The 16,297-nt window shown below is 49.4% G+C and overlaps 1 protein-coding gene across 1 annotated transcript in view; it reads left to right on the forward strand.

Annotated features, from left to right (window-relative positions):
- The window catches only part of COMMD1 (copper metabolism domain containing 1), an 84,642-nt gene extending 81,204 nt beyond the window's left edge, over positions 1-3,438 (forward strand). The window contains exon 3 of the mRNA XM_074579188.1: positions 1,137-3,438. Within this exon, the coding sequence (XP_074435289.1) occupies positions 1,137-1,244 (108 nt within the window). The 3' untranslated portion in view covers positions 1,245-3,438. The remainder of the gene's footprint in view (positions 1-1,136) is intronic.
- The last annotated feature ends 12,859 nt before the right edge of the window (positions 3,439-16,297 follow it).

Raw genomic sequence — 16,297 nt, forward strand, 5'->3', positions numbered from 1 at the left:
TCTAGTTGTATGGAAAAAACATATTTTGAAATATTGATAGAAATTTTAGCCTGGTAGAAAACATATGAGACCGGGAGATGCCCTTCTACTCTTCTAAGTACCACAGAGTCTGTGTTAGATATAGAAATTCAGTGGCTGTACAGTGATTCCGATGGCTAAAACTATCCCAGTGTCTCCGAAGGAAACCTCCCTCTGTACTGGCTGCACTTGATTTTTCAAATATTTTCACTTTGTTCCTCTGTCACTGATAGTGCTTCACCTGGAACAACCTTTAGTACACAGTCACACTCCCGGCAATCTCAAACCTTTCTTCTGCCAGAATCACTATGGGAAATATTTTGTAACTATAGACATACCAGCAGGTGAGGCTAATGGACTGGAGAGCTCAGGAGGCCTTTTCGCATTGGTGTTTATTAATGAGCTCCATATCATTAGAACTTTTTTTTTTTAATAGATATTCTTTATTTTCTGGGCGTTTGACAAGATCCTTTTACTGTATCCCAACATCCATCCTGACAGGGAACAACTACTTTTTAAGATGTGGCAGGACTTCTCAGAGCAAATCAGTGCTGCTTCTTAACTTGCGTCTATGTTTACATTGACAGTAGAGGCCACGTGTAAGAGAATATAAAACCCTCCTGAATGTCCAGACTGGAATGTCCTGTACAAGATTGTGTTTTGGATTCTTGTTTTTCCCGGTATTAAGTCTGGTTTTTATATGTGACGAGCTTTGTGCGGTGGCTCTGACCACTTTGCAGTTCCCAGCAACAGCTTTGGGCAATCACCAGATTGGAAGGAAAACTGAAAGTCTCAGATACAATTAAATTTCTACAAGTTTTGCAAAAGTCTGCAGCTAAGGAAAGACCCAAACTGATGCCTGCATTGAAAGGAAAGGCGGGCACAGCTCAGCCTTCCTGTGTCCTCTTTGGCAGCTGCTGGCTGGTTGGCCGGCATGTCCTGCTCTCGCTCAGCGTAGCCAACCTCTGGGTCTACTGAGGTTATTTAAGTGGTACCGGGAAAAATGGAGACACAGGACACAAATCGTCAGGAAACCAGAACTCGCTGTTCTCCCTCTGTTGTATGCCTGAAAAACTGTCATCCTTCTCAACTATTGTTCTTGCACTTTTGCTTTGTAGGAATCGGAGTTTCTCTGTCTGGAATTCGATGAGGCCAAGGTGAGCCAGATGCTGAAGAAACTCTCGGAAATAGAGGAGAGCATGACTTTGCTGACTCAGACCACTTAACCAAATAAAGAGATTGCAACTCAGAGAACGAATGACCCTCGGCACTTTTTCATAATTCCTGTTTCTGCACAGAAAATAGGTAATGATTGTTAAATCCCAGTTATAACTGCACAATGCATTCACAACCAAGTGTGGGCTAACTCACACTGTGAAGCTTTCTCTTTCCCCCCCTCCAGGCCTATTCACCAAGGCAGTGGCAGTGTTGTTCGCATAAAGCTTTGCATAATCAGGCCTTCGAGCGTAGCATAGCTTTTCTCTTTTTCCCCCTCAATCAATTTTTGAGTCTTTCCAGATCCTGTAAATACTGGGCTGAATTAACAGCAAAGGTGAATTGGCCAGTTGTGGCAGGGGAGAAAAGAGCAGAAGAAACAGGCAGACTAGGGGGGACTCATGTTTATCCTTTCAAACCATCTACGTAGGATAAATCCACCCATGTGAAGTCTGCCTGCTTAGAGCTTAGAGCCCAGGAGAGTAGATGAAGCGCAGCGAGTTCAGGGAGCAGAGACACAAATGCGTATTTTTGTAATTGCGAGCCTTTGTGCTGCTGAGGATTAAACAGTTCCCAAGGGCGTGAGGTGGCCAACCTTGCTGGCCCATTGAATCACACCCTCCCGACACTGCAGGCAGCCAGGGGACAAGCAGGAGCATTTCTCGGGCGGTGGCAGGCGCTGGTTTCCCAAAAGGAGCAGCTTTTTGGTTCATGCTGAGTGCCTGATCCAACAACCTGCTGGAGAGCCTTCAAAGCCACTTCTGACCTGCTTCCTTGAACGCCATCCACCCTCATCAGCCTTCTGGCTCTCGAGCTGTAGGGGTGCAGCCCTGGCACCGAGCTGCATGGTGTGTTTGAGAGGATGGTGCTTTGTCAGGGCACGGTTTAACTTGGCTGCTCTTAGTCCTGGTTGTCACAGTATTTGTCTTGACCTCAAAAAAGCCCCAGGTTAAACCCAGGTTTTCTAGTGTGTGCATGTTCAGCGTGGAATTTGGGTAAAAGGAAAACGCCCTTGGCAACCTGGCAGGTTAATTAATCAATAAAATAGTTGCGTGAAGAAAGCTTCCAGCAGCAGAGAAGGTACGTACAGGGCACTGCGATCTGAAATGCCCAGGTTGCTGTGGCTCTTGGCTGTTATGAGCACCCACATCTCTGCCATAGCGCCAGACTGCAGAGCAAACACTGCCCTTCCCACTGAAGAGGACTGAGCAGAAATGTTATCAGTTTCAGATGTTTCCGTTCAGGGGTGCAACCTTGTTGGCCTTGTTGCAGCAGGATGCAGAACCACGTTTACCGGGTTATCGGTGCAGGAGGACCTGGAGGGGCTGTTCTGTGCAGGCGGACGCTTGTATGGAGCATGTTGGTCCCTACCAGAGAACTGCCTCAGAGTCCATAAAACGGTGATGAACCAGCTGGAGATGACGCTGGGTCGGTGTTTTGCTTTGTTACTTAATGGGAAGGCGCGTGCACACATTTGGTTGGAGGCTACACTGATTCTTTCCATTTTATTTTAGCTTCATAAGCAGCCTCCTCCTGAGCTAAAATTATATCGAGGGCTTGTACCAAGACGGAGATGACAACATAAAATGTTCTTGTGCCATAACTAAAGCACTCCTCGTTGCTTCTCCTTGTGAATTTATTGCTTGTGGCGTTGCCAGATTGCGTTTGGAAGCAAACTCTCTCTTCAGAGCAAGGGAAGGGCACCTTTTCCCATCTGCCTGGTCAGAAGGGAAAGCATCACCCAAGCCAATTTCTATCACTGCACTGGGAATTAACATCTCCTTTCCCGTGCCTGTCCCACTGCCACCCCATCTCTTACAGCCACCTCTGCCTTGCGGAGGGACCGCGCAGCCCACAGCTCCTCGCTTTCCCCATCCGCCTCCAGCTGATACTTGTCAGAGTGGCACTGGACCGTGACCACCAACCAATCCTCACACTGGTCCCCGGGTAACCGGCTGCCAGCATGGCTGTGAATTGCTGAGTGGTTGCCGATTCTCTGAGCTTTCCAGTTGCTTTTCCGTCAAAGCTCATTAAAATGTTTTTCTGTGTTTTACAGCGTGTTTAAAAAAAAATAAAAAAATCAAGGTCAGGGAAGGATCATGATCTTAAGTAACTTGCACCGTGTCAAACATACTTATTGTTTTATTTTAACATGGTCGGAGGATAGGAAAATGTGCTATAAATGGAAATTAAAGAGAAACAAACTGGGAACAGATGTCAGGAAGTATTATTTCATACAAAGAATAATAAATATGTGAAATGGCTAACCAAGCAACAAGGCTGAGGCAAAAAAAGTCGGGGTCATTTAAGAAATAATTGGATACTTTCCTAGTAGAGGTGAGAAGTTAAAAAGGGGCACATTTTTGTGGGTGGATGCTTCTCTCTCTTCCCAGTCCCCTCTCTCATGAATATCTCATACTCCTGATTTTCTTCTTGGTGGAAGTTTGTAAACTACCACGCAAAACTGGAAAAAATAAAGCGAGTGTTTTGGGGACCACACTCCGCCTGGCCCTGGGTAAGGGCACAGGAGTGTCACTGGGCAGCAAAATCGTTTCAGTTTCATGAGGTTTGACATGGGCAGGGAGAGAGGATGCTGCGCTCGCCCAGGCTGCTGTAACGCCCAGCTGCTGCTGGGGCACGGAGAACAGATTTCCCCCTTGGGCAGGACCATGCCTTCCTGCTGAGATGGTTTATGTTGTGTGTGCGTCCATCTGTCCCTCCCTACAGAGTTTTGAACCTATTGGCTACTTTCGGCTGAACTTGGAGAAGAGGCCTCCGATGCTGCTCTGCTTTGCTTCCTAGAGTGAAGGACACAAGCACCTGTGGCTTTTTACTGGGATTCATGGGTGTTACTAGCTATCAATGGCCCTGCTACATATCTCTGTGGTGTTGACAAATGAAAGCTGCTGCTTAAGCACTTCAGGAGAAATTTCAAATTCCTTCCCCAAAGCCCAGATGTAAACCAGACTTGGCCTGGACACTGGTGCCATGGCTGGGCTGCTCTCACTGTGGCTGGGGCCGTGTGTGGATGCTGGCCTCCTGTGTGGGGCTGTCCAAGCAGACATCCCAGCACAGCCATGTTGGCCATAGGGGCTTCATCCCGTTTGGGAGACCACAGCTGCCAACCATGGCACCAGCTCCCAGCTGAGCCATGCCAGCAGTGTGACACCAGGTCCAACTCGTCCTCTTCCTCTTTCCCCAGGGAAGCGGCCATGTGCTCTGAGCTGCCGGTAGAGCCTGCCAGGCAGTTTGTAGATTTACAGCAGGGACAGGAGCAGCTCAGCAGAGCCAGAGGAGGGAAGTGAGGGAGATGGAGAAGCAGCTGGAGGAAGGGCTGAAAGAGAGCCCCTACATGAGTCCCACCTGGGAGACATTTCCCTGCCTGGTCCTATAAAGCAGCCAGGGAAGGAGCTGGGACACAATTCATGCCATGCTCCAGAATCCTTAACCTCAGAAAACTCCCTTTCATACCTGCCTGCCGTCTGCCAAATCTCCATCCTTCCTGCTCTAATAACAAGTAAAACCTACTTGTGAGCGGGACAGCGCTGTGCCACCAGGCTGGGGCAGGCTTGGTTTCAAATCAAAGCCTGGGTATTGAATCTAACCTGCATCGTGTTGGTGGAGGCAGGGCAGGGAGCGGCCAGGCAGATGGCACCCGGCGGCACCCACCATTTCCTCCTGTCCCACTTTTGCTGGCGCTTTCCCGAGTGACAACTCGCCGAAGCCATGGTGGATTTGCCCCACCGCGAGCGTGCGCTGCTGCTGCAGCTCTGCCACCGTGTATGTGATGACTCCAGATGTGCAACTCCAGATGTGCAGCCTATCCCAGTCTCCGCTGCTTCTTACGGAAGACTCATAAGCAGCAGCCACATGCTGCCTTCCTGGCAACCTTCGGCTGGATCTTCCTCAGATGTCACCTTTTGCACCGCTAAAATGCCCTGCAATTTATTCATGCAATCGCTTCTGGTTTTATGGGAATTCCTCCAAGTTGCCACTCGTTTACGATCTGGTGCTCCCTAAAATATCTGCGAGTGCTGGTGCCTTCAATCACACATTACACGATTGGCAATCCCCGCATTCGCTCTCTGCTTGGCAAAGAGATTCTTCTTAGCCCAATTTTCTTTTTTTCTTGGTCCGCATATTCCCAGAACTGCGGAATTTTTGAAGTATTTTCCTAGGCATATCTGTATTTAAAAAAAAATAATAATTTAGGCACACCATGTTTTTCCAAATCCAAGCCAAGCAAGCATTGTATGTGATAAGGCTTTGGGCCACGGAAAGCAGCAGACGCAGAGGCATACTTATTTTATTTTGGTGTTGATTTACTTTCTCATTGTTCAGGTTACTTAGTCTCATTTTATTTTACATTTCTTTTTTTCCTTTCTCTACCTTACAGGTCCTTTTCGCAAGTGTAAATACCAGAATTAACGGTTGTGCTTTTATTCTGTTTCACGGGAGGGTTTTTGCTGGAGTCCGTGACCTCTGCATTTTATTGTGCTTTAACGTTTTGATAAACCGGTTGGTATCTGACAGATTTTCTTTGCTGTACACCGGTTCTTTGCTATCTATCGATAAAATAAATGACTTGCCATCTTTCTGAGATTTCCTGATTTAGATATTTACCGACCATTTGTAGATGCGCAAGTCTCTGAGAAGTTTTACCTGGTGACTCACGCTTGCCCTGCGTTGCTCACAGAAATGTTTCCTTCCCCTTCTGGGGAATTTCAACAGTTTATTCATTTATTACAAATATTTATAAAGCAGTGCTCAGTCGGTGCCAGGGACAGAGGGAGCCTTTTTGAGAATGCAGCAGCCACTGACGACTTTTTAAGGCATTACATTTCATGTGGCTTGTGACTGGAAAAGTAGTCGATGACTCCTTGCCTTGGAGCCGAGACTGTTTAAATCCACCTCTTAAATTATTCCCAAATCCTGGGGAAGCAGGGCATGAGGTGTCGTTTAATCCAACATGGACATGGAGGCCAGACTGCACTCCAGGGCCTCCCTCGCCATGTTAGGAGGGAAAGGTGACGGCACAGAGAGACAGACAGCCATCGCCATTGATGCTTTCTCCCCTCAGCACAGCAAAATAAAGCTGTTTCTACCCATAAAGGTCACCCCGATTTAGCCAAGCCTTCCCATGGCTGTGGATGAATCCCCCTTTCCTCAAAAGGGACGCACACAAACCAACAAAAATGCCTTTTCCCAGTAGCATAAATCTCATGGGTGATCCCTGGTGCCACTGGAGTCCCCAAAGGACATAATGTGTCACCTCCCATCAAAGGGTGGCAAGGGGGATGCAGCTACAACCTCACCTGGTGCAAATCCACCTCTGAACTGCCGGTACCACTTGGGTAGGATTATTTTGGGATATCACCCACCTGAGGCATAATGGGGTTGATCATCCCCATGCTCGAATCCCCAAATGCCTTGCCCTTCCTCCTTCCTTTTGGTGGTAGCAAGGCAGATCTTGAAATGCAAGAAATTGCAGGAGAACAGGTTTGAAAGCATGTGGGAGGGAGGGGGCCAGGGACAGAGAGCCTGCCTGGGGAGTTTGGCCCCAGGGCATTTTGCAGGTGGCCCTTAGCGTTATCACAGCAAGCAGGACCCAGGGGGAGGTCCCTGAAATGCGGTGCTGTCAGAAGACATCAGCCAACAGGGAGCTACAAAATATTTCTCCAATGATGTTTTCTTGTTTCTTATCTCTCCTGAGTGCAGGTGACTTGCAGCTTGCATTTTAATTCACTTAGTGGCTGGCCATGCTGAAACTCCGGCACTCAGCCATTAGCTTTCATAATGAGTATTGGAGAATACGTAAAATGAGGTAATTGAATAAATGGCATTTTTGGATGCTGGCGAGTGTCTCAGAACCTCGAGGAGTGATGTTTTACAGGGGCGGATGGGGGGAAAAGCAGCATCACAGCACAAAATGCAAAGCCATAGTGCTTCTGAGTGGAGCCTGGGAGGAAACATTCATCATTTGGGTTTGATGATATGTAATTTCTCTGCCATATTTCCCAAGCTTTCTGGCCAGTTGGCAGCCCTGGCAGAATACAGCATTACCAGGAAATTATACGATATAGTGCATTTTAGTAATAAGTGGCACTCTTCCTGCCTTGCAAATCAAACTGTGTAGAGCATTAGAGTCTTCATGGCATCTCGGGTTTTGGCAGTGAAAGAAGAAACTAAGCAAAGCCACGTCAGGAGGAGATGGCAGGCTCGAGCAGAGGGAGGTGTTGGTTTGATCCCCAGCTACTTGTGAGTGGCTCAGGGCTCTGCCCGTGCTCCCAAAACACGGCAGCTGCCCCACTGCCCTCTGCAAAATATCTGGTGGCTTGGTGAGCCCTGGCCTCCTCCAGGCATCCCCTTAAAACAAATTTGCTACTGCAGAACCTCAGGACATATCTGCATTTTTCTATGGCCAAGGAACATAGCGCATAAAGCTAATCCCCTGCTCCAAGATCCTGCGAGGCAATGGCATGCAGAAGCACAAGGTTAAAAAAGGCCATCAAGAAGCAGCAGCCGGGAACCATAAATACCTTTCAAGCAGTCCTTAGGCACATCAGGAGATGAGCAAGCAGAGCAACTGGAATTTCTAAACTTACATAATTAATTTTTCTTTGAGGGGAGAACAAACATTCCCATGTTTCAGCTCTCTCAGGGCCTTTGACAATCGAGCTCCTTTCTATAAATAATGTTATGTAAGTTTATACATTTCAATTAGTGCTTGTTGTAGTGTCTCGCAGCCCAAGGATGTTTTCGCTCCAGTTTATTATTTAGGCTGTGGATGGATCATTTTGCCTTGGTGCATCTATAATGCGATTTAAATTAAGATGCTTGCAAGCAGCATAATAGTAATGAAATGGTCTCTGGAAAACATTGGCACGTCCCCAGTGAGAATGAAAGAGAGAAATGAGCTTTACATTGCAGCAGCCGACAAAATGTCTGCGCCCTCCTCTGCAGGGCAGGAGCGGGATTTCTCTGTCCAAGGACACGGCCTGTGAAGGGTGAGTGCTCATACCTGGGCTGTGCCATGGGGCCACTGGTGACACCGTGTAATGTCCACGCATGGTTTTTTTCCAGAGCAGGAACATCTCCAAGTCATCCTACAGCCCTGCAACTACAACGTGCTGCAATCAGAGCCTGCAGAAATGCTTAACCCCAGCAGCTTAATCCCCAGCCACTGCAAATTGGTATAGCTCCATTAACTTTAGAGGACTATTTACATGGGGGCAGTTAAATATGCACAGGATCAGGCACAAAACCTGCAGCAATTTCATACGTGGGGCAGTGGTTTACTAATTTACGAGGCTAGATCTCATCTGTGCTGCACGCTGGTTTCTGAAGTTTTATTTATTTATAGTGAGCACATCCATGTCAGAGGGATTTCTCCATCGAGCAGCATGAAGAAAACCCTTCATTTACTCTGATTATGTTGCTGATCTCAGTCCCTAATGCAGGAGGTATCTTCCCTCCAGGTCATTTTTCAGTAACCCGTAGGTATGAGGCTGGATATTAAAACTAGATACGTGGATTATTTAATTTCCCTTTGGCCTGTTTTTGATTTCTGAAGTTTATCTGCAGATCCTACAATAACAAGATAAAAGCTTTCTGATCTCCTTCTTTGATATATCGTAATTCTGATACGCCGGGGGCCACATCCTGCACCCCGGGTGGTACCGCTGGCCTCTGCTCATTGCAATGAGGTCTGGGCGATAATGGGCCTGTGTAACTCAGCAATGCAGCATGGCAAATAGCCCATGGCCTACAAGGTAGCTTTTACGGGCATAAATAAACATAAAAAGGTTACAGGGAAAACGTGGGGCCTGGGGAAAATCAGATGAGCCCTGAGCACCTGCGAGAAGCCATCAGCAGACGGATGGTGCAGGGCAGGAGCTTTCCAGCCAGGAGCAAGGCCCCCAGGTGCTCTGCAAGCCGGGCACCCAACATGTTGGATGGGTGCTTGCACCCAGGGGCCGGCACAGAGGATACGGGGCGCAGCAGGGCCGAAACCAGGTTTTGTAATTGCTGTCCTGCCAGGGTCCCCAGAGACCTGGCACAAAAATGAGGATGCCCCACATCTCCCTCTGGATAGAGCCTGACAGGTGCCTTGGAGGGAGCTTCAAAACAGCACAGTTAGGTCCCAACCCAACCCTCCAGCCATAGGAGCGAGCCGCCAATGCCCCCCTGAGACAGGGCTGCTCTCCGCACCTTGGTTTTGGAGACCCTTCTGCTCATGCCACCCAAAGGAGGAGCCCTCAGTGACAAGTGCGAGCCCCAAGCCCCGGTGGAGAAACACCCGCTGTGCCACCACCGCTGGGCTGCAATCCCCGTGGGCTGAGCAGGATTTCACTCCAGTGGTGGCTGCAAGCGCTTTGCCAAATGGTTGGGAGTGTCTTGAAAAACCTCCCGCGCGCAGTGTTGGCATAGTTTTCTCTGCTTACTAACCTGCCACCAAGAAAACAGCTTGGATGTCAGCACCCTTCCATATACAGGACTGGTTTTAATCAGAGTCACCTTTCCCAAGCTGGCACTGCAAGAGTCCCAGAGAAATCACGCAGCAGAGCCTCGTCCAGGACGTGCCTGAAGTCAAGATGGTTTAAAAAATCTTAAGTTACATGTGAGGACTGGTGGTTTTCCCACAGCTGAGATTTTGCTGATGCTTAAAACTGCATCTGTTAAAAAATAAAAGCAAAATGGAAGCCGTTCAGCTGAAGGGGGTCTGGTACATTTTTTCCTACATGTAAACAGTTTTCTCACCTTTAAAGAGACTCGGCTGCAGCCTCTGCCGCCTGGCAGTCTTCACTTTTGCAGCTCTTCAGGTCTTGCTGCAAAACGCTGTGGGATGCCTCAGAACCGAGGTAAGGAGAGGTGTAAAGGGCTCACATTTCTGGGATACAAAAAAGATGTTTTGTACATAGCACTTTTTTCTTGTTTGTGAAAGAATTATTGTCTGGTTTCTGCTTACGTAGAAGTTTAATTTCAAGTGGGTTCTTCTCCATCCTCTTGCCTGCACAGCTGTGCCTTCTGTCTGCAAGGAAAAGGAGGAAAAAGCTGTTAGTTACTGCAGCCTTTGTCTGAATAAAGGCAGGTATGTCCTTCTAGAGCAGGGAAACTGACTTTAATCCAAGCAGCTCAGGCAGTAATCATTCTTGCCAAATGGGAATCGGTATGAGCACAATGCAGCTCTGCCCACAACTCGCAAATGACAGCACACAACCTAGCAGGGGCGAGTTTCGTGCCGCCATTGCTATCCTGCCCTGCTTTGCCTGCAAGAGCAAGCTGCAATGCTCCAGAAAAAAATAGTGTTGCTCTGGGGGACGTGGATGGATGTGCCAATCTCTTCAACTTGAGTGGTTTTGCCAAAGCGGAAGATACCACTCGCATCTCCCCCTTCTCACCAAGGCACAAAAGCAAAGGGACGCGGAGCAGACCAGGTCTGTAGTGGTTGCTCTTGCTGCGCTGGTTTGCATGTGTGTGTCGGCAGGGGAAAAAGTGGGGAAAAGGACTGTGTGAGGAGACCACTGAAATGTTGTGTTCACGTCACGTCGCTGGCAAGCCTTGCCGGCAAACCTTGCCTGCCCTGGGAGAGGCTCTTTGCTTGACTGAATTCCAGGCTCAAACATTCGGGTGGGAAAAAACAGGTTAATTTCTGGAGGAACTGAGATGCTCCGGCTCCAATTCCATGTTGTCTTTACATTTTTAGATTTTTCTTATCTCCAACGTTTGAAAATCAGGGCTGCTGCTGAAGCACTCGCATGCCACAGGAGCAATCTTTAGGTTCCCGTTATTATTTAAATTATAACCTCTTATCTTGTGTGCTTACCCTCCTCGGTCACAGAAGCACACTCAGGTTAGTCCCATGCTTTCCAGGTGTTCTCTAGCCACACCAGTCTGTCCACAAAAATCAGATAGAGCTGTGACCTGGATAAGCTTTGGTCTATCACAGAAAATTAATTCCAGCTGCACTGGCCTTACGGAAGCATTTAACCCAGGAGAACAAGGTGAGTACTTACAAGAGGGAGGTTGGGAAGCGTTTCAGTATGTAGGTGCCTGTGGCCAGCCAGCATTTTTGGCACCAGTGGTGGGTGCACACTTTGGAGCAGGGGCTGTGGTGCTAAGAGACATCATTAATATTATGGGATGTGGTGTGAGGGGTCTGGGCTGAGTACTTCCATAATGTAAACAATGACCAGCCATGCTGGACTTATGGGTGCTCCCCGTGGAAAGGAGCTAGTCAGTGTTTCTGATGAGATGGGTGCTGGTCCCTCGTGGCGAGCTGCTCCGGGGAAAAGGCACTGACCATGTTCCTAAGGGTGGCTGCAAGCAGGAACCTGGGAATCCCGGGCAATACCAGGTTCAAGGGAAAATCCTGCGTCTGCTGCTTTCCGCTTGCTGGGAGAGGACGTGCCTGCAACTGCTGCGATGAGCTTGGGAGACACGGCGGGACGGGACGTGCTGCCATGTGGCTCTCCCGGAAGAGCAGCCCACGGCCCCCAGGGGTGAGCACCCCATGGCGGGGCCCCATCTCACCGCAACCTGGCCACCTCTTGACTTCTCTTGCTTTGCTGCTGTGGAACAGGAAGAGCAAGACAACCTTGAAGGTTTTATAACCTGGGACTCGTTCCTACTTCTCCTTTGCTCCTGGCAATGTACCAATTATTAATTAACAGGCAAATGCTAAAGAAGAGGCCAGTGCACGTAGCTCATTTCCATGGCTGTAAACATGGTAGCCCCCCAATCAGCTTTTATTCCAGTGAGCCCAAATGCTACGACAGCAATGAATAAATAGCTTGGAAAAAATAGACATTATTTTGAATTTGACAAAAAATGAGAGTTGAATCCTTTTAAAAGACTCCTTTTTCTGGCTGTTGTGCATATCAGACTACCTACAGAAAAACTCAGGCAACAAGAATTCGTGTCACCAAGTGACATGACACCAATGCCCTGAACGTAACCAGCCCCTGAGAAATGTTTGATTCTCTGCAACTCACTGGCAAGATCTAATAATTTGCATCATGTCGCTGAGTGAAGGTGGTATTTTTGACTATGTAGGCAAAAAAGTTATTCCAGATTCTGACCAAATTAAAGTGTGCACATACCACTGACAACAGCTGCAATCAAAAGCATTTTTGCTCTCTTTCTCAGGAGAAAAACAACAACAATTTACTACTGTGCCCATAACAAAGCTTGGCTTTACAGACCTGAAACATGAAAATCCTGCTTCCTTTCTAATGAAGCAAACTGCAGAGCAACTTTAACATCAAAATTTGAACCTGCTCTGGCAGGGGGGTTGGACTAGATGATCTCCAGAGGTCCCTTCCAACCCCTATCATTCTGTGATTCTGTGATTTTTGGGGATTCCTCAGTTTCTCCCAAGCATAACCAGCCATCCAGGAGAGGTCGTACATCTGTGTTTAGATGCCGTCCCTCATGTCCTGCCTCATCCTACCGCACAGGCTGGAGATGGCCCAAGGACCATACGCCCTGACAGTCTCACTGGCAGTTGTAATTAGTGTCTACTCCATCGCCAGTCCTTCAAAAATTGTATTTTTATGAGGCTACTCATTACTCTGGCACCCCACTACCTGTCTCAACAGCTGGATACAAAATCTTCTTCCCCAGCAGGCCCTGTCAAAGCCACATCATCAACAACAACAGCAAAAGCCTGGGAACAGCGTGTTTGGATGCTGTTAGGAACTGGTTCCCATTAATTAATGTATAAGGTTGTATCAGGTCATGACACAGGATGGCGGGGCATCAGGCGGATTCCTGTCCTCGCTTGACAGCATTGTTTTCTCCCGTCTCGGTAGCTGTAAGCAACAGGGCCTGCTGAAAAGGGAGACAGAGACATAAATAAAATAAAATACATAAGAAGTTGAGAGTGACCGCGGTGTTTTTAAACAAGATCCCTCCCTTAAACCCCGGTGGGGACAGGGACATACGGGGAGGTGTCCTGGCCCCCAGCGAGAGCACGTGGGGCGGGAGGGAAGGAGCCTGCTTTGGAGTGAAGGGAAGATGTCACAGTGGGATGGGGGCAGAGTTGCTCTGTGGGATTGTTTTGTGCTAATCAGACTTTATTAAACCTGACAACTGACAGGAGATCTGCGTTTAGTGCTGGAGCCTTTTTCATGCCGTTGTAGCAGGCTGAGGTGCACCCCCTGCCCTGGGATGGTGCTGTGCTCACTTGTATTGGGACCTGTTAATTAGCAGCATCAGGTCAGAAACCTCGTCAGGCTTCATACTTCGCCTGGCGCGATGCACAGATCGGGGGAAGATTGAGCTGCCTGCACCCAGGGGAGTGGGGCTGGAAAGTGAACTCACTGAGGGTTTTAGCTGCACCAAGCACAGCAGAGGCACCGCAGTCAGGCAGCGGTTTGAAAACACGCTGTGCTCAAGGGTGATGTCAGTTCTTGGTTTTTTTCCCCCCTTTCAGCTAATTTTTGAGGCTCTGAACTGGACCAGGGAATCTGTTTGGATTAAAACACCTCCCCCTCTCAGGGTTTCACAACGCAGCCCCGTGACCAGTCGCGTCGGTGCGATTACAGAGGAGCAGGCACGGCCGTGGGCGTGGGACCGGGAGGAGGGAGAGACGTCTCTCCCCCAAAGACAGCAGACCATTTCACCATCGTCCAAACTTCTCAGCTTCAATGTGTTTTTCCGGGCTCCTTAGCACCCAGTGTCATGTGACACACTGTTCTAGATGATTTTTGTTTTCTTTTTTTTTTAAATTGATCTCAAAACATATTGTTATGAAATCTCCTGTGCAGTGGAGCCAAGCTCCTGGTTGCCAGACGCTTAATTCTCATTTTGAGCTTTGTCTTACTTAATGCCCAAAGATGCTTGCCGATTTAGAGTAATTCTTCCCTTTGCTGTAATCTTTCCACTTTGATGAAAAGGACCGCTTTACTCAAACGTGAAGGACATACATAAATATTTGAAGAGGAATTAAATATGTAATGTCCCTCCCAACACATCAGGGATGGGGATGTTCCTTTGAGACCCCCTGAAGGAGATTTTGGAGCGGCTCCCAGAGACTCGTGGCGGGTTTTCTATGGGCCTCCAATATTTAACGACATGGAGTTTGGGGAGCTCAGTACGTGCTGTTTACCAAACCAGCCGTGTTTATGGCTGTGCACGTCAGCTACTGACTCTTGGTGAAAATGAGCGCTGTGAAATGGAAGTGCATAAACATGTATTTTCGTGGATCACGAGGACTTGCTTACCTCTCCCTTTGCAGTGAAAACAGTTTTTAAACGACTGTGCCAGGTGACATTGAGATAATTGCTTTGGTTGGGCCTCTCCTTATATTGGATTGAGAATGCAGGCGCTAAAAATAGAAATAAATGGCATGTGTTCATTTTCTTCCTGTACAGAACAAAAAGCTGTGAGGTTCACAGTGCAAGGGAACTGTAAATCTGTCTGCTGGTTGCTATTGATCTGGCTACGAGACTGAAGACTGCACTCCCTTGCTGTAACAGCACTCGTTTTTATATTTTATTTCAGTAAGCATCCTGGGTCTTGGAGATTTCTCTAGTTTATTTCAATAGGGATGTTTGGCCAGGATTTGCAGTCTCGTCATCTTAGCAAGTAAGCAAACAACAACAACAACAAAAAAAGAGGGTTGCTAATGAGTGAGTCATGCATGGTGAGTATCAGCTCTGGAGGGCAAATTTCCAAAATCTGAAACTCTCAGAAACTTATTTACTAAGGGGAGCACTGACAGCCTAAACCAGTCCTTTTCTTCTCCTCCCTGAACTCAGTAACAAAAGCTTTGTGGACCACCAGATGAAACTGAGCCAGCTGCAATCACCTTGCTTCAAAAGGAGAAAAGTTAAAAAAAAAAAAAAAAAAAAAAAAGTGATGTGGAACAGCATTTTTCAGCATGGCTGGGCATTCTCCTCCTCTGCTTGATACCATGTGGAAAAAAAAAAAAAAAAGGAACGAACATTGTCACAAAGATGTTTTATAGCCACAACCAGCAGCCCATGTGGCTATAGAGCCTGCCGGTCTGTAAAACTAGGTGTTTAACTCAGAAAATGTATTTTTATTATTGCAGGAGGGAGGGGAGGAGACACCACCTCACCTTCTCCCACCAACGAAGCTGGCAGACATAAATGTGTCGGTGTTTGCTTTTCTGCCTGGTAAAGGGCTGCTTCCTCCCAGTGGAAATGGCCCCCAAACCAGGTGCCCTCCTCCTGGGGGGGCAGCCCTGGGTGACACCTCGCTCCCGTGCCAACAGTCAGCGCTGCCGTATTTTGCAGCGAGCGATGGGTGCCTGCGGACGGCCGGGTGACAGCGATCCCCCCTCCTCGGGGTGTTTTACCTCAGGAAAGGGGGTGAGGCGTCGAGACAGAACATGGCCGACGGGAGGCGGGGCTGCGTGCGGGCGCCACGGCGGCGGGATAGGCCAGAATAGGTCGCTGAGCTCAGGGGACGGCCCCGGCGGGGCAAGGTGGCGAGGTGTGGGGTGGCGAAGCGTGGGGTGGCGAGGGGGTTGGAAGCGGGTGTAGAGACTGGGGAAGGGGCCAGCAAGACGGCGACGCCAGGCTTCCCCCTCCGGCCGCCCGCTCATCTCCTCAGGGACACGACGCTCCGCCAACCGCGGGGACGACGGCGGAGGGGGGGGCGCAGACATCCTTCCCCCCCGCGCCCACGTCCCACGTGCCCCTCCCGTCCCCGCGCTGCCCGATCCACCAATCCGCTGCGCCGCCGGCAAGCCGGGGGCGGGGCTTTCGTTCCCTCCCCCTCCCTCTCCGCCCCTCCGCCGCCCCCCCCCCCTTCGCCTGCAGCGCGTGGCGCGAGCGAGCGCGCGTGACGGGACGGCGGGCGCGCGGCTGTGGTACCGGGCAACAAGTGAGGCGCTTCCCGCCCTCCCCCCCGGCCAGCGGCCGCCCCGGCCCCGCCCGGCCCGGCCGGTCCTTCTTCCCTCTGCATCCCACCTCCTGAGGGGACAGCGGCGGCAGGACGGGACCAGCCCTCCGTTGGCGCCGCCCCGGCGTCTCTCTCAGGTGTGGAGCCCCCGCCCGCTGCGGGATGGATCCCCGCCGGCGGCTGGGGCCGT

The sequence above is a fragment of the Larus michahellis genome, chromosome 3, assembly GCF_964199755.1.
Source record: "Larus michahellis chromosome 3, bLarMic1.1, whole genome shotgun sequence".
In the NCBI taxonomy this organism is placed as follows: domain Eukaryota; kingdom Metazoa; phylum Chordata; class Aves; order Charadriiformes; family Laridae; genus Larus; species Larus michahellis.